General features: G+C 34.5%; 1 protein-coding gene and 1 non-coding gene across 9 annotated transcripts in view; both read left to right on the top strand.

Moving 5' to 3' along the window:
• Nucleotides 1–24,203, top strand: part of CDK17 (cyclin dependent kinase 17) — a 134,910-nt gene that overhangs the window by 97,470 nt on the left and 13,237 nt on the right. For all 8 annotated transcript variants that reach the window (XM_009004404.5, XM_035257351.3, XM_035257350.3 and 5 more), the window contains 7 exons: nt 2,249–2,382; nt 4,469–4,594; nt 15,638–15,694; nt 17,017–17,131; nt 18,302–18,396; nt 18,693–18,755; nt 20,891–21,014. In XM_009004404.5, coding sequence (XP_009002652.1) covers nt 2,249–2,382; nt 4,469–4,594; nt 15,638–15,694; nt 17,017–17,131; nt 18,302–18,396; nt 18,693–18,755; nt 20,891–21,014 — 714 coding nt within the window. The remainder of the gene's footprint in view (nt 1–2,248; nt 2,383–4,468; nt 4,595–15,637; nt 15,695–17,016; nt 17,132–18,301; nt 18,397–18,692; nt 18,756–20,890; nt 21,015–24,203) is intronic.
• Nucleotides 12,003–12,144, top strand: LOC118144539 (U4 spliceosomal RNA). The gene has a single exon (XR_004729312.1). It is a non-coding gene; the product is annotated as a U4 spliceosomal RNA (small nuclear RNA).

The raw sequence follows: 24,203 nt of genomic DNA, 5'->3' as shown, positions 1-24,203 counted from the left end.
TCCTAGGTATTATCCATACATTCTTGCACACTCAGCTGTATATTTTTAAATACTTCAGTCAACATTTTGTTGAGGAAAGGAAGATTTTCATATCTCACTAGAAATGGAAGTCATGATTAAATTATTTTTAACGTTTTAAAAGTGTGGCAGAAAAGAATACATGACCTCAGATGTGTTATATATCAAATTTTAACAGATTAGGAATCAATCACCGGTGCGTTATTTTTGCTGCCAAATTAACTTTTGTTCACATATCACCATAAAATTTCTCCAGAAATCTCAACATAACTGAAGTGTATTCTTAGATTACATATTGAACTATTAAAAACCATTACCATTTGCACCTGCTTATGAATATGAATTAGAATTTTCTCAGTATTGAGTTAACAAAGACAAAAATACAGACATAAAGTGAGTTCTAAGATAGAGTTGATATGAGACCCTTTAGTTCAAATTTCTCTCATAATTTTATATGTAAATATTATTAAAAGTTAACATTTATACTTACATAAAATGCTATTTTCAGTGGTCTCACACATTGATATTTCATATAACTTCATTTGAAAAAGAGATCTAGTTATCTAGTTCATCCCTTGATTGTTTGTTAATATACAATTATCTTGAATATTTGTTAAACACCTTCTAAGTACCAGGCAGTTGGTTAAGTTCTGGAAATAGGAAAGTGAATAAGCTAAATCCTGTCCCCAAGGATCTTGTAAAATCACATGCACAAAAATGTTCTTCATTACAGTGGGTGGGGACACAGTAGTCAACTGTGTCTGAGATTAGAAAAGACTTCAGCTGAGTGATGACACATGAGCATAGTTTTGAAGACTAAGCCTGAGCTCACAAGGTTGACAAAATGGGGAAAGGCATCTACTAAAAATGAGGAAAAAGTGTTAAAGCACTGCAGCATGAAACAACATGGTTGTTTTTGGAAGATGAATACGTGTATAGATAGTCATAGTGGCAAGGAAGGAGTTCTAGAGAACTAGCATTTGTTTCTAGCATACTCTTCTTGCTAGGTTATTAGAGAATGACTGACAAATGCAGATATATATAAGCAGGTATGTAAGTATACAACTTAGCGGGGTGTGGTGGCTCATGCCTGTAATCAGTCCCAGCACTTTGGGAAGCCACGATGGGTGGATTACTTAACCTGTTTATGCCTAAAGTTGTTTTTTCAATTTTTGCAGTCAGACCTTGGTGATGATCTTGAGCAGTAGCATAGAAATAAATCCCACATTCTTAGCATTCTAAGAATGGAAAACTAGGCACAAATAACTGGGAGTTCAAGATGAGCCTGAACGACATGGCAAAACTGTAAACAAAAAAAACAGGTCTGGTGTGTGCCTGTACTCCCAGCTACTTAGGAGGCTGAGGTAGGAGGATTGCTTGAGCCTGGGAATTAGAGGCTGCAATGAGCCATGATTGCGCCACTACACTCCAGCTTGGGCAATGGAGTAAGACCTTGTCTCAAAAACAAAAAAAATCAGTATACAGGTTTGTTTTTAATATTTTCAGATGGCAATTATCTTCCTCCCCCTACTTCCATTTAACTTTTATCTCTGTTAAACATACCATAACCCATCTTTATTGTAATATATTTTCGCTCTGTACAGATTTTCAAGTATTTGAAAATTATAAACTTGTTTTTGAGTTCTGGTACAAAGTAGATATTCAGTGAGTAATTCTTGATTATTTTATTTTTAACATTTGGGGTGCAGGGAAGAAAAACTGCGTTAGTAGCTTTTAAGAGGTGTTTAAAAGAATATTCAAAGAATTAGCTCCATTTGACAGTAGACCCAGTGACATGTTATTTAATGGAAAGAATACTAAATAAGAGGCAAATGACCAGGTTTCGTTTCCAGCTCTGTGTCTAAGCTTTGTGACCTTTTGAAAGTCATTTAACCTTTCAAGTCTCAGTTCCCAGATCTAGAAAATGAGAGAACTGACTTATTCTCAGAGATATTATTTGTAGTTTATAATTTTATTACTGAACTCTTGATAACTTGAATGTTAATTTTTTTCATAATTTGAAAGTGTAAAAGGATTACATACTACTGTTTTAAGATATTTGAGTCATGTTTTCATCTATTAACTGCATACCTTTGGCACCCAGAATGTAAATGACTTTTTATGCTATGATTTTTATGTGTTAGCCTTCTGTATTTTACCCATAGTGATAATAAATTAATGATATATTAGAATATAATGTATCTCTTTTAATGTCTCTTTTTTTATATAGATATTGTTCATGAAAATCTAAAAATGGGATCAGATGGTGAGAGTGACCAAGCTTCTGGGACATCATCTGATGAAGTCCAGTCACCTACAGGTGTTTGTCTCAGAAATCGTATACATAGACGGATCTCAATGGAGGTAATCATTTAAAAAATACAAATACACTTGTGTATATGTATGTTAGTGTATGTAAATAAATACACATACATATCAAGTGAAGTAAGTGCCCATTTAAAAATTTTCATGAAGACATGTGACACTTGTAAGAAAGTTACTTCTTTGCATTCATAAAATTGTAGTCTATGAATATTTTGTCTTTTCTAATATTCATATTGTTCTCATTCTGTGAAACATTTTATTTATTTTTAAATTTTTTTGCAAAAACTTTATTTTAGGTTCTCTGTTAAGGAGAATTGAATCTTCAAAACTTATGGAGATAGAATGATACATTAGCAATGTCTTCTTTTCAGAAAATACGATTTTAATTATATTTTTAAGATTAATCTGGGTATTTAAACATTTTATTTTCTTTTTAAAATTTTAAGAGGTATACATAAAATAAACAGCTTTTTTTTGTTACATAAATGTGGTTATCCTTTTCTTTGTGATTCACTACAGCTACTAATCTCTGAGGCACAATTATTTCTCCGTTTAAAAGAGTGAAGAATTCATTTTCTTTTCTTTGTAAGCATTATGGTATAACCTGAGGGCATAAGTGGATTATAACTGTTATTTCAGTATGTCTTGTAAAACAAATAGGTTTCTTAAAAAAAAAAAAAATTGAACATGTTTTTGAATAAAAGTGTTGTTGCTTTTTTGGTGTTGAGATGATTAGGATATCTCTCCTATTGGTTGATTATATTATTATAAAAGGATTGCTTCTTAGTTAAGGAAAACAGTTTTCTGAATGATAAATTAACATTTTCAATTATTTAAATCAACTTGATATACTTAAGACAATAATAATGAAAATATTTCTTATTTTTCTTCACTTTATATATGATTTTTAAAAATCATTCGTTTTGGTTAGTATTATGGTCTAAATCTGGAGTTTCTTATCCTTCATTGAGCTGTAATTTGTTTTCCCCTCCTGAGAAGGCATGCTCTAGATTATATTATTTTTATGATAAATATTTTTTCTGTTTTATGAGTCAGGGTCTCACTCTCTTACCCAGGCTGGAGTACAGTGGTACTATCTCAGCTCACCACAATATCAACTTCCTGGGCTCAAGTGATCCTCCTGCCTCAGCCTCCCAAGTAGCTGGGACTACAGTACAGGCTGCCACACCCAGCTAATTTTTTGTATGTTTTGTAGAGACAGGGTTTCACTATGCTGGCCTCCCAAAGTGCTAGGATTACAAGCTCGAGCCACTGCGCCTGGCCTATTGTGTATTTTAATAGCTGGAAAGACTTCTTTCTTTATCCCTTCCCCATGTACACATACAACACTCTTTCTTATTTTAGAATGTTTTTGAATTTTTTTTCTATTACTCTATTATCAATACATTTTAGGGATTTTGTTTTGTCCAGGAATAAACTTATCATGATTTCTTTGTGGTTATATAAACTATAAAATTAATATAGGGAGGACCGGTATCTTTTCGTTACTTATTCTTACCATTTGGTAGCATTCTATGTTTTTATACTTAAGTCTTAGATTTCTCAGTAACTATGCAGTTTCTATACATCTCCATTCCATTTCATGGTTTGGCTGCTATTATGAATAGGAGGAATTTGTTTTTTCTAGGGCTTAACTTTCTTGATGTGATGATATAGGTAAGATTCTTTTCAAGTTTCTCCCAGCTCACACTGTATAATTAAATAAAGTAGAAAGCCCATTAATATTCCAATAATAAATATTTTAATTCTCTTTCCCCATGTTGCATACAAGATCATATAATATCTACTTGGTTAGTTATTTAAAGTGATCACAGTTAGTAGGTAGTCTTTGTCTATTCTTATTATATGGTATAATATTTTCAAAGTAAATTCCAAGTTGAACTTAACCAGTGAAAAGCCTCAAAAATTACTGGGGTTGCAAAATTCCATTTTTGTAACACTTTGCTCTATACTTTTGCTTACAGTAAATGTTTTTGCCATGAGTATATGACATAAAACTTAATTATCATAGTTACTTATCACTAAGAAATAATGTTAGAGACTGTGAATTCAAAAATCAAATGCCCATATCTTTTCTATTTTTGAATATCTTTCTTTTTTAAAGGATTTAAATAAGCGGTTATCACTGCCTGCAGACATCAGAATACCTGATGGATATCTTGAAAAATTGCAGATAAACAGTCCACCATTTGACCAACCAATGAGTCGAAGGTCTCGTAGAGCTTCCTTAGTAAGTTTTTGTTCTCCTGTACCTCCACTATCAATTATATCTGCTTGTTTGATTTTTCTGGGTGTAAACATTTTTAATTAATTTTTGTATTTGACTTTGGAATAGTTAAATTTTATTATGTTGCCATCTCAATTGTATTATTTTCCATTCTTAAAGGTTTATTGGAACCCTTAAGATGCATTCAGTAGGATGGATATTAGAATAGGATTTAAGCTATATGATATTTTTGGTGAATGTTATTGATACTTGCTAGATGTATAAATAGGTACTAGAAATATAGACATACTAGATATGTCCTGGATAAAGATATATTAATATATACTAGATATGCAGAGAAATACACAAACCATAATTGTACAGCTCAATAAATTTTTGGATTGTTAACATACCTGTAACCAGTACCTGGTTTAATAAAATAAAATTTCAGAAATCCCAGAAACCTCCCTCTGTTCCCTTTCTATTACTTAGTATGCCTCACTTCCTAAACTTCCTCAGCTGCAGCCATAATCTCTGCCTTCTGATACCAGAGAGTAGTTTTACCCATATATATGACACTGTTCTGATCATACTATTCTTATAGTATGTTTTGATATCTGGATCTTTTTTAATCCTCATTCACATATATTTTCTTACTTATTTTTAAATGTGTAGTATTCTCTTTCTGATTACTCTTATTTAAATTTCTGAGGTTTGCATAATTATGAATATGTAATACATTAAAATATATTTTATGTAAATATATAGAATTGTATACTTACACAAAATATATATATAACACACATGTATCGCAGTACATATGGAAGTTACACAGTATGTATTATTTTTGTGGCTGGCTTCTTTTGTTAAGTGTTACGTTTGTGAGTTTGAACCCTACTTTTGAATGTAATTATGGACAATTCATTTTCTTTGTTGCACAGTATTCCATTTATTAGTATAATGTACTTGATTCTCCTATTGATGGACATTCTGATTGTTTTCAGTTTTTGGCTATTACCAAATAGTGTTTCTGTCACGATTCCTGTGCATGTTTTTTGGTTAACAGATGTAAGCATTTCTGTCGAGTGCTTACCTAGGAGTGGAATTGTTGCATCATATTATATGCATATGTTGTTCTCCTTCCTAGATACTCTCACAGCTTCCAGAGTGGTTGTACCAATTTAAATTTCCATCACTAGCATACAGTAGTTCTGGCTGTTTTCCTCACCAACTTTTGATAATGTCTTTAAAAAATAATTATTTTAACTTTTTTAGTGAGTTGGTAGTGGCCTTTCATTGTTTTATTTTGCATTTCTCTGACGACTAAGTTGAACACCTTTTTGTGTGTTTATTGTTCATCATATGTTTATTATATGTTTATATTTAGATATTCTCTTTTGTGAATTAACTACCCAAGTCTGGTTTTTTTCCCTCTTTTCTATTGGGTTTTCTGTCTTGTCTTAATGGTTTATACGAATTTTTTTTTTTTTTTTTTTTTTGAGACGGAGTTTCGCTCTTGTTACCCAGGCTGAGTGCAATGGCACGATCTTGGCTCACCGCAACCTCTGCCTTCTGGGTTCAGGCAGTTCTCCTGCTTCAGCCTCCTGCGTAGCTGGGATTACAGGCACACGCCACTATGCACAGCTAATTTTTGTATTTTTAGTAGAGACAGGGTTTCACCATGTTGACCAGGATGGTTTCTATCTCTTGACCACGTGATCCACCCACCGCGGCCTCCCGAAGTGCTGGGATTATAGGCGTGAGCCACCTTGCCCGGCCTATATGAATATTTAAATATGTTTTGCATAAAGGACCTTTATCAGTTTCATGTCTTACAAATATGTTTTCCTAATACGTAGTAACTAACCCAGCACCGTTTATTCAAAAAATAACCTTTCTAGTTGTAATATCACCTTCAATGTAAATTCAGGTGATTTGTTTATGTGGGAATCTGTTTTGGATAACTATAGTCCTATAGTAGGATGGGCAGAAATTTGTCAGTTAAAAATAGTCTATGAATGAAGGGTGTTCTAAGCAGAGGAAACAACATGCACTAAAACTAAAACCCAGAAGTTTGGGTGTATATGCCATGTTTGGGAAATTAGAACTTACCTGAAGGGTAGGTATGGAATAATAAAAAAGCTATGGCTTGAACCAGACAGGACAGATCCAGACTAAAAAGCCTTAGATGTCGGGCCAAGGAGTCTGGACTTCTTCCCATGTAATGAGAAGACATCAAAGGTATTTATTTAAACAAAGGCTGATGTGATTACATTTCTGTTCCATAGCAATAGCTTTAGGAAAAGTATAAACAGTGAATTAGAGGGGGAGAAAGACTGAGGCAGGGAGAATTAGGAATTTATTCAGAATTAAGGATGATGTGGCAATCAGATGGAAATGGAAAGTAGAACATAAATCCTAGGGACCAGGAAGAGACAAAATACCACCTAGTACCCAGTTGGACTTTGCAGAGTCCCGCTCTGTCACCCAGGCAGTGGTACAATTTTGGCTTATTGTAACCTCCGCCTCCCGGGTTCAAGCAATTCTCCTGCCTCAGCCTTCTGAGTAGGTGGGATTACAGATATGGGCCACCAAGCCCTGCTAATTTTTGTACTTTTAGTAAAGATAGGGTTTTACCATGTTGGCCAGGCTGGTCTCAAATGCCTGACCTCAGGTGATCCACTCGCCTTGACATCCCAAAGTGCTAGGATTACAGGTGTGAGCCACTGCACCCAGCCTTTAACATATTATTATATAATGGAACTATTTTCTTTAGAGACCTGGTCTCACTCTGTCACCTAGGCTGGAATGCAGTAGGACGATCATAGCTCACTGTAATCTTGAACTCCTGTGCTCAAGAAATCCTCATGTCAGGATCCTAAGTAGCTATAACTATAGGTGCATACCACCACACCCAGCTTATTAAATAAAAGTATTTTTTTTTTTCGTAGATATGGGGTCTCACTGTGTTGCCTATGCTGGTTTCAAATGCCTGGCCTCAAGTAATCCTTCTGCATTGGTTTCCCAAAGTGCTAGGATTATAGGTGTGAGCCATAGCACCTGGCCCCTGTGGGCCAGGTTAGCTACTCTGTTTAGATATTCTAAAAAATATTTTTGTTAGATACTCTAAAAAATAAAATCACTTTATGCTGTATATACCATGAACACGTTGTTATTTGACATTCACCAATATATAAATATGGTAAAAAGTATAACACAAATTTTGGTCTAAGCTTATGATTATCATAATTTAGGATCACTGCCGAAGACATTTTGTGTGTGTGTGAGACAAGAGTGATACTTTGTTGCCTAATCAGGAGGACAATGGCACTATCTCTGCTCACTGCAACCTCCACTTCTGGTTCAAGTGATTCTCATGCCTTAGCCTCCTGAGTAGCTGGGGTTATAGGCATGTGCCACCATGCCCAGCTAATTTTTGTATTTTTAGTAGAGACAGGGTTTTGCCATGTTGGCCAAGTTGGTCTCAAACTCCTGACCTCAAGTGATCCACCTGCCTCAACCTCCCACAGTGTTGGGATTATTTTTAATCCACCATGCCCGGCTAAGACTTTTTTATTGGGATAATTTTGCCATTTGATTGTCAAGTCGAAAGTTTTCTTGGGCTCTCAATTTTTATCGAAGATTGGCACTTAGGATAAATTTTGAGATTGTATTTGGTCCAGTTGGGAGTAAAAATGTGATTTAATCACCATAATTTTTAAAGCTGTCGATTGAGAGCTATCTTTTACAGTCTATTTGAAATTAGACTGTAATTTTATATATGGTGCCCTCTAATGGATGCTAAGTGATTAGAGTTTTTATTTATGGTTAAGTGTTCCTACCTACCTTCCTGCCCTTTTTCTTTTTCTTTTTTTCTCTTTTTTTTTTTTTTGAGATGGAATATTGCTCTTGTTGTCCAGGCTGGAGCGCAATGGTGTGATCTCGGCTCACCACAACCTCCACCTCCCGGGTTCAAGTGATTCTCCTGCCTCAGCCTTCCGAGTAGCTGGATACAGACATGTACCATGACACTTGGCTAATTTTGTATTTTTAGTAGAGATGGGGTTTCTCCATGTTGGTCAGGCTGGTCTTGAACTGTTGACCTCAGGTGATCCACTGTGCCGGGCCTACCTACCTCCCTTTTTAAAAAATTCTGAAATGGCTTATAGATTTCAGGTTAATTATGCTAGCTATGTTTTTGATTTTACTGGTGGCATCCATTTCAGTTATTCATTTACCTTACTAAGGCATACTTTTTGGAAATACATTAAAAATTATTCTTCAAAATGAAAATCTCTACTCTAGGTTTATATTTGAAAACAGGCAGTGAAGGCGGGCATGTGAAAATTAAGGATGGATGGAAAGGGAGTGGGAAAAAGAAACATTTCTTTTACACCTTTTAGAATTTGTTTATCTATAGATAACATATTCTTTATATACCTAAAAAGTAAAATTATTTTCAAAGAGATCAGTTCTTCAGTAGAGAAGCCTGGACCCTAGGTTTATGCATAAAGGAGATAGGTGAAGATTAGGGATGGATGGAAAGGAGGTAAAATATTCTTTATATTCTTCACATGTACCTAGAGTTCAGTTTTCCATAGATAATATACCCTTAATGTAAAAAATAGAATATTTTTTCAAGGTAAAATATAAAATTTAGCCTTGTCTTCTAAAAGTATTAAACTTTCAGTGTGTTCTCTCATATGTAGATATACACACACACACGTGCATACATATATATATATATATATATATTTTTACAAATTATTTGTAGAGACAGGGTCACAGTGTATTGCCCAGGCTGTCTTGAACTCCTGGCCTCAAGCAGGAGTTTGCTTTGGCCTCCCAAATCACTGAGATTATAGGTGTAAGCCACTGCTCCTGGCCTGTTTTCATATTTTCTGATAGCAATATATGATAAGTAAAGTAGTAAAAATAACATAATGCTTGAGTAGGAATTAAGAAACTATTTTTGCCGAAGAAAGTTATACAGTAGGGCTGATTGCGTCTGCTATGAATTTATGGTCATCAACCTCACATAGATCCCAGTATTGGTTGGCTACCAGACTGTCTTTCTCTGATTCTTCTCTTACTGTAAGCAGATGATCTCTCTCTTCCTACATCATAAAAAAGAGATAGGGCCAGGTGCTGTGTGCCTCATGTTTGTAATTCCACCACTTGGAGAGGCTGAGGTTTGCTTGAACCCAGGAGTCCAAGACCAGCCTGTGCAACATAGTGAGATCTTCATCTTTACAAAAAATTAACAAAACTAGCCAGGTGTGGTGGCACGTCTTTGTAGTCCTAGCTACATGGTAGGTGGGAGGTGAGAGGATGGCTTGAGCCCAAGAGGATGAGGTTGTGGCGAGCCATCATTGCTCTCCACTGCACTCCAGCTTTGGCAATAGAACGAGAGACCCTCTCTCAAAAATAAAAGGGGGAGCCGTTAACCAAAAACTCCCTCCTTTTCTGTATAATAAACATGCAAATCTACCTACACATATACTCATTCTGTTCTTTTGTTTTTAATCTTGAGGAGTTGTCCACCTTTCTATCCCATCTTTTCAGGATGCTTAGATAGTTATTTCTATAAATTCATGTGTATTCAGTCTCTTCACTTCTTATCTTAATCCTTTCCATTAACTTTTTAATTTACATAAACTTTTAATTTTTGTTTTAGATGTACAGAAAAATATTACAAAAATTATATATATTTTTCTATATCACATATCCAGTTACCCATATTATTGACATTTTGTTTGTATTACTTTAATGCATTTGTCACAACTAAGGAACCAACATTGGTACATTACTAGTAACAAAACTCCATAATTTATTTTACCTTCTGTCAGTGTTCTTTTTCTGTCCCAAGATCCCCTCCAGGATACCGCATTACATTTAGTGATAGGTCATGTTAAAAATATTGCCTATTGGATTGGTGAAGTGCTATTTATTTCTTTATGATTGATAAGAAATAAAATATTCTCTTGACATGTTTAAATATTAGAAAAGTGGGAAAGCCTACATGCAGGTAGTCAGGATTCATCAGAGCTTTGTTGCCCTTATGATAATGGTATACCCAGTGGAAGTTTTGTGAGACTAAGTGAATTGACAACTTCAATTAGAATGAAAGCCATCCCTATATAAAAATTTGATTTATTGTATTAAAATTATAAGTTCATACCTTTTAAGAGTGTATTTCTCCCTAAACAATGAGTGTTTGGATTCTTCATCCCTGGCTTTACCAATATAGACCATTAGACCTTTCTCATTTCTAAGAGCAGGTGAGAAAATACAATCAAGTACTTATGTCTCTCAGCAATTAGAAATACAATATGGGATGTGGGAGTGGGAGTGAGGTTCAAAGTCCCACAGAATTTACCTTAGCATGTTATGTACAGTAGTACAGGATTAAGGTGGTATTGTGGTGATGATAATAGCAGTTTTTGTAAGACAGAGTGACTAAGTAGCATCGAGATTCTCTATCTCTCCCTCTGCCCACCAAGTCTAAGGGATGAAACACATTTCTGTCAGTAGCGGTAACTTGGTAATTCCCACAGAGGGAAGTGAGTGTTTGAAAAAGCCTCCATCTTCTTTCACACACACACACACACACACACACACACACACATTCTCTCTCTCTCTCTCTCTCACTCTCACTCACTCTCTTTCTCTCTCTGTCTGTCTCTCTTAAAAATGGAATCTATGGATTCACTGTACATACAGAAGCTTCCCCCTTTACCTGTGGTTTCACTTCATGCCGTTTCAGTTACGTCAGGTCAAACACAGTCTGAAAATAGGTGAATATAATACAGTAAGATTATTTTGAGAGTGAGAGATAGGGAGAGTCTGCATTCACATAACTTTTATTACAGTGTGTTATTACAGTTGTTTATTAGTTGATCTCTTACTCTGCAAAATGTATAAACTAAACATTACCTTAGGAGTATATTAATATGTATAGGGAAAAACATAGTACATAAAGGTTTCAGTGCTATCTGCTGTTTCAGGCATCCACTGATGGTCTTAGAAGTATCCTCTGTGGATAAGGGGGACCTCCTCTACTTCATTTGTTTTGAAGCTCAGCTAGAACAGCATAACCAGCATGTGATAGAGTAATTATGTTGCTAGATCCAAAGTAAACAAAAAAAATCCCATAAGGCTTGGTTTTGCTTACAAGTTACACTAAATTCTAGGAAGACTATTACAGTTTATTTAATTTATATATATAAATTTATTAATATCTGTCTAAATACATATATGTATGTATTTAGAATTTTCATGTGCTTATGCCGTAAGAGCCATCTGAATAGGAATTTGGTAGGGGCTACCAAAAAGTGAAGTATTTTCTTGGAACAGTGAAATATCAGAAAACATCATCTTCATTTGTCTGGCAGGCAGCATTAAGTGGGCTTTTATATCACATGAAAATATAAGCTTTAAGTAGTGATAGTATCATAGCCAATGAGGTTTATGCAAGGCACAATTATTGCTAATTGAAAATTTTTTCACAAGAATCCCGTCATGACGACTTCAGTATAGTTGGCACTGGCAATTTTTAACAGTTTCTACAGAGACTGAAACAACAACATAACATAATAAAGCTTATTGTGCTATTTCTTTAGCTATTGTTTCTGTTTCTATGAAACTTTTAAACTTTTAACATGTTTTAAAATACTCTAGGATGGAACTCGGTCTAGATTATGAACTCATGAAAGTGGGAATCGTATCTGTCTTCTCTAGCACCTAACATTGTGCTGGGTAAATGTTGAATAAATGAGCTTTGTCCTCTGTCCTCTGAATAATTTCTGTAGGAGAGCACATCAACAAGCTAGTCATTATATCTATTGTTAATTTTGTTGTGTTCAGCAAATAAAAATGCAAGCAAATTTTCTAAAAATTTTATTTAAAGATTCAGTAAGTACTATTTTGATGTAATCATTAAATTCTAAGTTGGAGTTTACTAAAATGAGGGGTGTACACTTTTACTTTTTGAGTTAGGATCTGACAGACAGTTCACTATTATAACTGTGCCTTTGCCTGAATTTTCTGCCTGCCCGCCTGCATGGGTAGAATTAAGTAGTGTTGTTTATTTTATAGACTCATTATTCAAATTTAAACTTAACTTCATAATTATGGCATAATATTTGCTTTCCTTTATTAAAAACAAACTTGGCGTATTGTAATGTCACTAAATTTTATTCTCTGAAGAGTGACTCTTTGTAATGTTAAATATTTGATGCATACCTTACAGTTTATTCCTTACATAGTTTAGTGTTTTTTTTTAATTTCTTACATACTTTATATGATATTGTAATCTCTGAAACATTTTTGTCTTTACTACCTAATTTGTAGTTTGTTTACATAGTCTTTAATGCAAACCTCAATATTTCATCATAGTAACCAGTGGACTCAAGTACATTTGATGTTTTAAGAACATACTGGTATTCATTCATTTAAGATAAAAGTATTAATAAGAAAATTTCTCTACTCCTGAGAAGAAAAAATGCCTAGCTTGCAGTCTTACTTCCCATGTGTGTCTTATTGTTACAGATAATGACATTTTAAATATTCTTTTTCAGGAATATTCATTCTTTTGTTTATACTAGTTTGCATTTATTCTCAATGTAGTGTTTTCCCCCCATAAAAGATGGCACAGAACTTAAAATTCATGCCAAAATTACAATAATTCTATATTCATGAATTTAAGTACCTAAATTCCAGAGGTAAATATCAGAATAAATATATTTTATTAGTTTCTGTGATATTGGCAATTAGCCTTTTTTATGAAGTAAATTATTTAAGATCATATATAAATAGGCTATGTAAAACATATATACATTAAAAGATTATTCAGAATCAGGCTGTCATGTGCCAGATACTGGGTTATTTGCCATGTTTTTCATACTGAAATTAAAAACTTCACCTGTATTTAAAAAATGTTATCTATTACAGTTTTACTTCTTTATTTTGCATAGTTATTGATAATAGAAAGTGAAGAACTTAATACTGAGTCATATACAAGATAATACATGGATGAATGGTGTATGATGGTTATAAAACTTCATTTTAAAATTTAATGTCTTATGAAAAAATCATATATAGGAAAATGTCATAAAGAGTACAAAAAGAAATAATTTTTCATTCCTTCAATAATACCTGTGACCAAAGTTTTAATTAGTTTACTAAAATTAAATTAAGTACTATTAGATGTACAATTTTCCACATGGCTTTTAACGTAATATATATCATTGTAACAAAAAGATAAAAACAGTTTTTTTGAGGGGCCTCTGCTACTTTTGGCCATTCAACTTTGGATAATTTATCCTATTGTCTAACATGGTAAGTAATGCAAGCCTAATTACCAAGGATTATTTTAATTTTATTTCACAATTCTAAGGAAAATTGCATATTGAGACCTTTAGAGTTTAAATCACAGCATTTAATCACTTGGCATAATTTGAGAACCAAGATTATGTATTAAAAAAACCTTTCCTTTCACCAGCTTTTTATTTAAGGGCATTAGCACCATTCTAAGCAAGTGAATCTTTTTTAAGATTATCATAACCTTTTCCATTATCTACAAAGAGGTACTAGAAAGCAACTTTAAGAAAATTCTTTTCCCATTCTGTTTTACTTTTTAAAATAATTTCTGCTCTCTCAGTCCCTAGTTTTCAGTCGATCTTAAAAAAAAAAAAAATTTCTAAATTTTTGTGTTTTTTGTTTCTTCTTCGTTTTAAATATTGGGTTTGTATTACATATTTAGGTATATATCATCTATCCCATTTATCATCTTCATACACAATAGGCAGGCAAGCCCAAGGCTTTTAAAGCAAGGCTCTTGAGAACTCACTTTTATTTTCTCTTGTTATTGTTGTGTGGTTTTTTTGAGGGGGGAGTATAGCCAGAATTAGACTTACATTGCTGCTTCTATGTTTGCCATTTAGTAGGGTATGATTTTTAGTTGTGTTTTTCATTATATTTTGATTGGAAAGTCTGAAACAAATAATATTTTATTGTTTGCAGAACTTCCTTGGGAATTCAGCTTGGTGAGGGAAAATATATAGGAAAATTATTTATTTTGCAATTTTGTTAAAAAGAAAATCCCAAGTCGTCATTCTTGATAAGATTCTTTAGTATCTTAAAATGCCTGGGATATCTTAGAATAAAACAAAGTATTTTTCATAACAGAATGTTAACTAATGTGTACAAAGGATGGGTTGACAATTTTGATTGTGAACTTTGATATTTTTGAACCTTTGAATGTTCCAACATTCGGTTTATTTTAAAACTTAATAGATATTCAACCATTTGATTATAATCAGATTTTTCTATTCTTAGTCACTCTTTAGAGTAGGGGAGTTTCAGAAGTTGAGGAAGAGATGAATTGAAACTTTAAGGCCGGGCATGGTGGCTCACGCTTGTAATCCTAGCACTTAGGGAGGCCGAGGTGGGCAGATCATGAGGTCAGGAGTTCAAGACCAGCCTAACCAACATGGTGAAACCCCATCACTATTGAAAATAAAAAAAAATTAGCCGGCCATGGTGGTGCATGCCTGTAATCCCAGCTACTCAGGAGGCTGAGGCAGAAGAATCACTTGAACCAGGGAGGCAGAGATTGCAGTGAGCAAAGATTGTGCCACTCCACTCCAACCTGGGTGACAGAGCAAGACTCTTACCTTAAAAAAAGAAAGAAAGAAACTTTAAGAATAAATACTAGGCTAGGCTCAGTGGCTCATGCCTGTAATTCCAGAACTTTGGGAGGCCGAGCCAGGTAGATCACCTGAGGTCAGGAGTTTGAGACCAGCCTGGTCAGCATGGTAAAATCTTGTCTAAAAATACAAAAAATAGCTGGGCATGGTGGTGTGTGCCTGTAATCCCAGCTGCTCCAGAGACTGAGGCAAGAGAATGACTTGAACCCAGGAGGTGGAGGTTGCAGTGAGCCAAGATTGTGCCACTGCATTCCAGCCTGGGCGACAGAGTGAGATCCTGTCTCAAAAAACAACAGCAGCAACAACAACAACAAACAGAAAAAGAATAAATACTAAATTTATCATTGTTTACTTTCAGTCAGAAATTGGCTTTGGAAAAATGGAAACCTACATCAAATTGGAAAAGCTTGGAGAGGTAAGTAAATACTATTTCAAAAATGTAACACACATTTTTCTTCTTATTCATCATTCAAACTGTTACTCCACAGTTTTTGTTAACCTGGAAAAAATGTAAATACTGAGGTCTACAAGATTATATACTTGTTCTGAAAAGGTAACAGAAAGTTTCTAGGAGTTAGATTCTTCAGTCCTTGAAATTACCCATCAGTTTGAGAGGAAATGTGTATTTTTTTATAGCTTCATAATTTTTTATTGAAGCAGAAAGTATTACACTTTCTTGATAACAAAGTAGGCATTTGTCACTTAGTCTCCTGGCAGTCTACAGTCTGTTCCTGGCTGTTACGGGAAATTGCATGAGTTCAGATCTGTGAAAAATCAAATACTACCTTTAAAGATAAAAACACATTTTTTGAAGGTTAAGGAAATTCGTAAGACCTTGGTTTTCTTGGAATTGCTACTAGGACTACTGATTTAAAAATGGCCTACCTTTTATAGTAAGAAAGAGCAAAGAAAATAATAATTAACAGGGAAGCCTTAAAGGAGCTTGAGGGCTGTCCTAGCAATGATAGAAGAGATCATTGTTATTTAAAAGAGAGTTAATGTACAAAGATTCTGAAAAATCTTGAAACATGGGTAAAATTTTTATGATTGCCGGACGTGGTGGCTCACGCCTGTAATCCCAGCACTTTGGGAGGCTGAGGCGAGTGGGTCACAAGGTCAGGAGTTAGAGACCAGCCTGGCCAGTGTGGTGAAACCCCGTCGCTACTGATAATACAAAAATGAGCCGGACGTGGTGGCGAGCGCCTGTAATCCCAGCTACTTGGGAGGCTGAGGCTGGAGGATCACTTGAAACCAGAAGGCAGAGGTTGCAGTGAGCCAAGATTGTGCCATTGCACTCCAACCTGGGTGAAAGTGAAACTCCATCTCAAAAAAAAATTTATGATTTAACAATATGAACATTACATTTTCATTTTTCAATAATATGTTCAATTAGTGTCCATCAGTCTCCATATTACCATTGAGGGTAAAGAACTTTTTATTTTAAAGCCATTGATCTAGTTGTCAATCTGAAATAAAGTACAAAAAGTAAATATTCTGTCTGTTTTTATACTCTTGAGGCACTCTTTAGTTTTACAGAAGTATGGAAGCTGTGCATATGAACTGAAATTCCTGTTTGCTGTAAGAAAAGCCAAGACTGATTATTGTGTGTTTTTCTTTGCAAGATGGAATTTAACAATGCTTAGAAATTAGAAATTTAGGTAGAGCTCTTTACTGTATAGATGATATTAAATAGACTCATGATACTTTTGATGTGTCGTTTAAAAATATATTTTATAGGGTACATATGCAACAGTGTATAAAGGAAGAAGTAAATTGACAGAGAATTTGGTGGCATTAAAAGAAATCCGATTGGAACATGAAGAAGGTGCACCCTGCACAGCTATAAGAGAAGGTATAATATTTATACAGAACATTTTAAAATCAGAGTGGTAGAATAACAGTTTATTTTTTATAATTAAAAAGAGCTCAAATATACAAGTAATAAATGACTAGAAGATAGAATTAAACCTTAAAGTTAATTTCTAAAATGAAAATTTTCAAAAGAAAGGAATTAATTATATTAATGTATAACTATTTTTTTCTTATTTTTTGAGACAGAGTGTTGCTCTGTTGCCCAGGCTGGAGTGCACTGACACTATCTCAGCTCATTGCTGCCTCCCGGATTCAAGCAATTCTCCCTGTCTCAGATGTAATTCTCAGCTGGAATTACAGGCGCCCACCACCACACCCAGCTAATTTTTTGTATTTAGTAGAGACAGGGTTTTGCCATGTTGGCCAGGCTGATCTGGAACTCCTGACCTCAGGCGATCTGCCTGCCTCGGCCTCCCAAAGTGCTGGGATTATAGGCGTGAGCCACTGAGCCCAGCCTAATGTATAATTTACAATGAAATCTGAATTCATTAAAAATCACTATCATAGACAACTATTTGTCATAAGGAAATGTTTTACATTGGTACATGGGGAACATGGTGACTATAAATTAACCACATAAATAAATAAATATAAAAAACAGTGTGTAAACATAATTATATCATAGTGTCATTTTAAAAAGAAAAGATTATTTAGAAAATGGCTTGAGGCAACTGATTAGTAATGCGGAGGGGAAAAGTGGTTCTTTACACTTTATATCTAAATTAATCCCAGAAGTTTCAAAAGTTAGCATTTAAGAAAAATATAGAAGATGTTATGGAGAATATTTAATACTGAGGACAATTCTGAGTATTATAATATCAAATCCAGTAGTATAAAAGAAAAGAAAAAATTGATTTTCATGAAATTTTTTACTGCCAGTCCCCCTCAATTATCATTTTAAACTTAAGAGAATCTCTTTTTTTTTTTTTTAAAAAAAAAAAAAGAGCAACCGAGTTTTGCCATTGTTGCCCAGGCTGGTCTTGAACTCCTGAGGCCCACCTCGGCCTCTCAGTGACAGGATTTATAGGTGTGAGCCACTGCTGGAGACCTAAACTTAAGAGAATATTTTAATCAGTTCATATGTTCAACTTACTTCAGGTTTTTATAAAGACTACCACAGAGTAAATAATTATCTTTTTCTGTTTTGCAGTTTCACTATTAAAGGATTTAAAACATGCAAATATAGTAACCTTACATGACATTGTTCATACAGATAAGTCCTTGACTTTGGTGTTTGAGTATCTGGTAAGCATTTAATAAAAATTCAGTATTTAACTTTGCTTTAGAAAAACATAGTAAATTGGACTTTTAATTTGTTTTTTATTTTTCTTTAAAATGCAGCTATGCTTAAACTGGACTTTTTCACAGCCCAAGGGACTTTGTTGTTTAGTTATCAGTTTTTAGTTAAATTATGTGTATGGTTCATCCAGTATCTTTTCTTGAAAAACAACTTATTTTAAAAAATTAAAACACTATTAAGTGAACCAGTCACAACCTTCTGAAAACTATGTATCACATAGCAGACTGCTGTGTTTTTTCAGGATAAAGACCTGAAACAGTACATGGATGACTGTGGAAACATCATGAGTATGCACAACGTAAAGGTATGTTTTCCTGTGTAATTTTCGAATTGTGTTTAAAGCATATGTGAATCACATTATATAATGAAATGTACCAGCCTCCTAACCATTCTTCAGGGTTTTCTGTTTGGCCTTTTAAATAGGTTATTGTCCTCGGAATGTGGAGTATTTACTCAGAACCTGTTTATTACACTATAGCTTTCTTAGGATCAGACCTTTCTTTAGAACCACCTCATTCTTTTGACATTTCACATTACAACTGATTGTCTTAGATATAGAATACATGTACAGGTATATTCTGCTTTAAAAAAATTTCAAAATAAATACAAATGATGGTTGCATTCTGAGAAAGGTCTTCTTTAAATAGTGGTCTTCTTTAAAAACTCTCCAAATAAGTGGTATTTAATTATAAAACAGCAACTTTTCAGGACTGATGAATAAGGCCAGAACATGCAGGCATTGTGAACACTATGCTGGAAATACCAATCTATACTGTCAAGAAGAAGAAAAGTAAGATAATTGGTGTGTTTTTTTACTACAACATATTTAAAAATTTAATGCTAAAAACGTTTGCCATAAAGTCAGTCCCAGATGACACCCCTGTAACTGAGTAACAGCATCAGGCATAGTTTGTATTCTTACAGTAGGTTTCTTTGACCTGGAGTGGTGTATCCAAATTTAGCAACGATTTATTTATCCAAACTTAGTCAACAATATGTAAGAACCTATTCTGAAAATAGGCTGTCATAGCTGTGTGTTTCAGACATTTCTAATTCTGTAGGTAGTAATTTTAAACTAACATTAAAAAAAAATATTTGGTGGTTATAAAGGAGAGCCAGTTTCTGTTACTAAAAGACAGCTCGGAACATATGGATAACACATTGCTAAGAATTTTAAAATAGGGCTTTAAATGTACTTCCATATATATTCTGTCAGGATTGTTTTCATTATATTTTACATTTTTTGTTTGCAAAGTGTTATAACTGTCATTTTGTATCTTTTTGTGGTTTTAATTTTGTTTTTCCTGCTTTTTTATTAGCAATAATTTGGAAATAAAACAAGGTCCTTAATGATAGTAAGTCCACAAATGTTGAGAAGTGTATTTCTTTAACGCCAGGTTTACATGATTAGCTAAGTTGGAAAGCATTTTATTATTTATTTGTTTAACTGGCCTTTATACTTTCAAAATATAAAGTATAACAGGAATACATTAAAATAGTAATTTTAGAGTTTTAAAAACATAATTACGAAGACTGCAAAGACTCTGGCACAGAGTTAATTCAGGCATACCGTTGATCTGCTGCCTTGGCTGAGACTCAGTGTTCTGATGCTGTTTTTCACCTACAGTCAACTGAGGGGAAACTCTTGAATCCTCTGTACTTGAGATTCTTTTTGTTAACCCCAGAGAATCAAAGGTCTTGTGTGTTCCATAGCCCCTTTTCTACCAAAAGCTGCAACGAAAGCTCTACCATTAGCCTTATAGGAATTGCTTTTTTCAGAGTCATTCAGAACACTACAGTCCTGATGCCCCTTTTTGAATTACTGTAGATTTTGAAGGCTGAGTAGGAGGTGCTGAAAGTAAAGTACCCAAGAGGTGGGTGATAGAAGCTGGTGTAGGTTATTTTTATAGTAAGTAGTTAGCTAGAGCTATGCAGCAGCATTCTCTTTGATACCTCAGACTTTTCATAAAATCACCCATTCCAATGCCTCATTTTAAGACACTCCTCAGATCAGAGTTTTTGTTTTTGTTTTTTAAGGAGAGATGAGTGGGAGGGGTGGTTGGTTGATTGTTTTTTTTGCCAGAATTTCATGATTAAACTATGTAAGCCTTAGTAGGCCTGTAAGTGTATGAGGATATATATAAAGTCATTCTTCACAGTAAATGAACTATTACTGCTGGGAGGATATTTCATTTTTAAAAATATTTCCATAGAAACTGTCAGACTAGAAAATAGGTAGATGCTTCAAAGAGAATAATAAACTATTAAATTCAGAAAACCACTCTATAAAAGGAAAAGACATTGTATTTAAGGATGCATTTACTTTTCTTTTCCTGTTACAGTGCTCTGGGCCAGTTGCTTTTCTGCTTACCATCATTTATGCTTATACTAAAGCATGTCTCATCTGTAAGACTAATTTTTATTTATTTGTTTCTATAGCTGTTTCTATACCAAATTCTACGGGGTTTGGCATATTGCCACAGAAGAAAGGTATTGCATCGAGACTTGAAACCACAGAACCTCCTCATTAATGAAAAAGGAGAACTAAAGCTAGCAGATTTTGGTATGGAATATATGGGATATTTATTAATACTTCCAGGTTCTTAAATTTAAAAGACCAATGACTGTCATAACACATTATTGACTTTTACGTGGGTTTGGAAATTTTCTCTGTAGGCCACAAAATAAGATATTTGGCAGAACTTTGGTAGGTGATTTATGTTGGTTATTAGCAGCAAATTCTAAAAGGTGCAGGCTTTTCTCAGGTGTGGACATAGACCCCTAGGGCTCCTGAGACTTTTTAGGAGGTCTCCAAACCTTAATTTATTACCAAAATTGTACTATGTGTTATTGACCTTTTTCACTGTGTTAATATTTGCGATGATGATTCCAAAGTAATAACGGGTAAAACTACTGATTCCTTAGTATGCATCAAAGTAGTGGCACCAAAATATATCATTGTATTCTTTTTTTCTTTCTTTCTTTTTTCTTTTTGAGATGGAGTTTTGCTCTAGAAGCCCAGGCTGGAGTACAATGATGCAATCTCAGCTCACTTTAAACTCCACCTCCCGGGTTCAAGTGATTTCTCCTGCCTCAGCCTCCCAAGTAGCTGGGATTACAAACATGTGCCACCATGCCTGGCTAATTTTGTATTTTTAGCCTGACCACTATGATGGTCAGGCTGTCTCAAACTCCTGACCTCGGGTGGTTCACCTGCTTTGGCCTCTCAAAGTGCTGGGATTACAGGCGTTAGCCACTGTGCCTGGGCCATCATTGTATTCTTTACCACTACACTTAAAGGGAAAACTATCAGTTACACTTAAGAAGGTGCATGATGAAGCAATAAAATTTATTAATTGTATTTCATTTCCATCCTTGACTACAGTTCTAATATTTTATGTGATAAAATGGGAAGTCGACATAAAACGCATTTGCTGCACGCAGAAATAGTGTGTTGCCTCAAGGAAAAGTGCTTTTGTGATTATTTAAGTGTATATTGAAGTAGCCCAGTTATTTGAAGGGACACCATTTTTACTTAAATGACTGACAAACTATTATTATTCAGATTTAGGTAATTTGACAGACATTTTCCTGAAAATATGAATGAAGAAAGCCTATCATTTCAAGGAAAAGAACTGACAGTATTTCTTGCCCATTATAATGGCTTTAATGGCTTTTCAATATTTAGAGACTTTTCTGATGAGATCGATGGTGATTTTAACAAACACTATTTTTCGATATGCTGAAAAAGTGTATAAATGTTTGGAATGTATAACTCGGGGAATCAGTGTTTTCCAAATGGCTAATGCATGATATTACAGAATCTTGCATGGATAAAAATCCATTTAAAGGACAAGATGTATCAGTGAATTTTAGTGCAACAAAGTATGAGAGGTTTATTGATAAAATTTCTGTTACCATGTCGTTTTCAAGAAACTACTTACTTTCTAGTTCTGATGTAGTATCAAAGAAGACCATTTACACTTATCAGAAAAGGCTATTAAAATGCTCTTCCTCTTTTCAATTTCATATCTGTGAGATCTGATTTCCTTCATATATGTATGTATGTTGTGATATGTATATTTGTTCTATTGTGATAGATATTATGATATGTATCAAAGCAACATACTACAACAGATTGAATGAAAAAACAGATGTGGAATCCAGGTGTCATCTATTGTTTCTTTGGGGTTGTTTTTGTTTTTTTTTTGAGACCGAGTTTTGTTCTTGTTGCCCAGGCTGGAGTGCAATGGTGCAGTCTTGGCTCACTGCAGCCTCCACCTGCCAGGTTCAAGTGATTCTCCTGCTTCAGCCTCCCAAATAGCTGAGACTACAGGTGCCTGCCACCACAAGGGGCTAAATTTACGTATTTCTAGTAGAGATGGAGCTTTACCATGTTGGCCAGGAGGCTGGTCTTGAACTCCTGACCTCAGGTGATCCACCTGCCTTGACTTCGCAAAGTTTTGGGATTACAGGTGTGCCCCCAATCAGGTGTCATCTGTTAAAATAGACTTTAGGCCAGAGACAGCAGCTCACAGGTGTAATCTCTGCACTTACGAGGCTGAGGTGGAGGAACGCTTGAAGCTAGGAGTTTTAAGACCAGACTGGGCAACACAGCAAGACCCCATCTCTACACCAAAAACAAGACTTACAGAAACGTAAAAGAAGTCCATTCTTCTTACTAGGGTTTGCTTTTATTAAAAAAATTTTTTTTTCATAGAAATGCCATTTATGCTACATATAATGAGTGGTGTTTTTAAAGAGAAAATAATATTTTGAAATTAGATTCTGAGTTTTAATTTCTAATATGGCAAATATCAGTAAATATAATTACATAAATAAAAGATCTTTAGGTCTTTGATAATTTTCAAGAGTATAAAATGGGTCCTGAGAGCAAGAAGTTTAGAAGCAACTACCGGAAGGAGTTCCCTTAATATACCTGCCATCATTACTCTGTATGTATGTATATATTTATTTATTTATTTATTTTTGAGACAGTTTCGCTCTTGTTGCCCAGGCTGGAGTGCAGTAAGGTGATCTTGGCTCACTGAAACCTCTGCCTCCGGTGTTTAAGCAATTCTCCTGTCTCAGCCTCCTGAGTAGCTGGGGTTACAGGTATGCATCACCATGCCTGGCTAATTTTGTATTTTTAGTGGAGACAGAGTTTCATAATGGTCAGGCTGGTCTCAAACTCCCTACCTCAGGTTATCCGCCTGTCCCGGCCTCCCAAAGTGCTGGGATTACAGGCATGAGCCACTGTGCCTGGCCTACTTCGTTTTTATTATATGCTCAATAATTTAATTGGGGCTATTTATCTATACCGCTTTAGCTAATCTGGTTTTAAGGGAATTGAAAGTAAAATGAAATGTTCTTTTTGCTTTTAGAAAGTAAACTTTTTCATATTGAAGGAACTTTGTAGAGTAGCTTTCAATTTTTTGTATTCTACATTCTGAAAGTTTGAATGCGCTTAGAGAACTTAGTTTTTAAAAACCCATACAGTTTTCCAAAACTAGAATTTCGAATTTTTTTACAAATGATTATGGTAGTTTTTTGTTTGTTTGTTTGTTTTGAGACCGGTTCTTGCTCTTTCACCCAGGATGGAGTGCAGTGGTGCGATCTCAGCTCACTGCAGCCTTTGCCTTCTGGTTTAAAGTGATTCTGGTGCCTCAGCTTCCCAAATAGCTAGGATTACAGGGGTGCCCACCACACCCAGCTAATTTTTGTATTTTCGGTAGTGACTGGGTTTCACCAG

This window comes from Callithrix jacchus, chromosome 9, assembly GCF_049354715.1.
Source record: "Callithrix jacchus isolate 240 chromosome 9, calJac240_pri, whole genome shotgun sequence".
In the NCBI taxonomy this organism is placed as follows: Eukaryota; Metazoa; Chordata; class Mammalia; order Primates; family Cebidae; genus Callithrix; species Callithrix jacchus.
The sequence above is the reverse complement of the archived record's forward strand: the minus strand, read 5'-3'. Positions and strand labels throughout refer to the sequence as shown.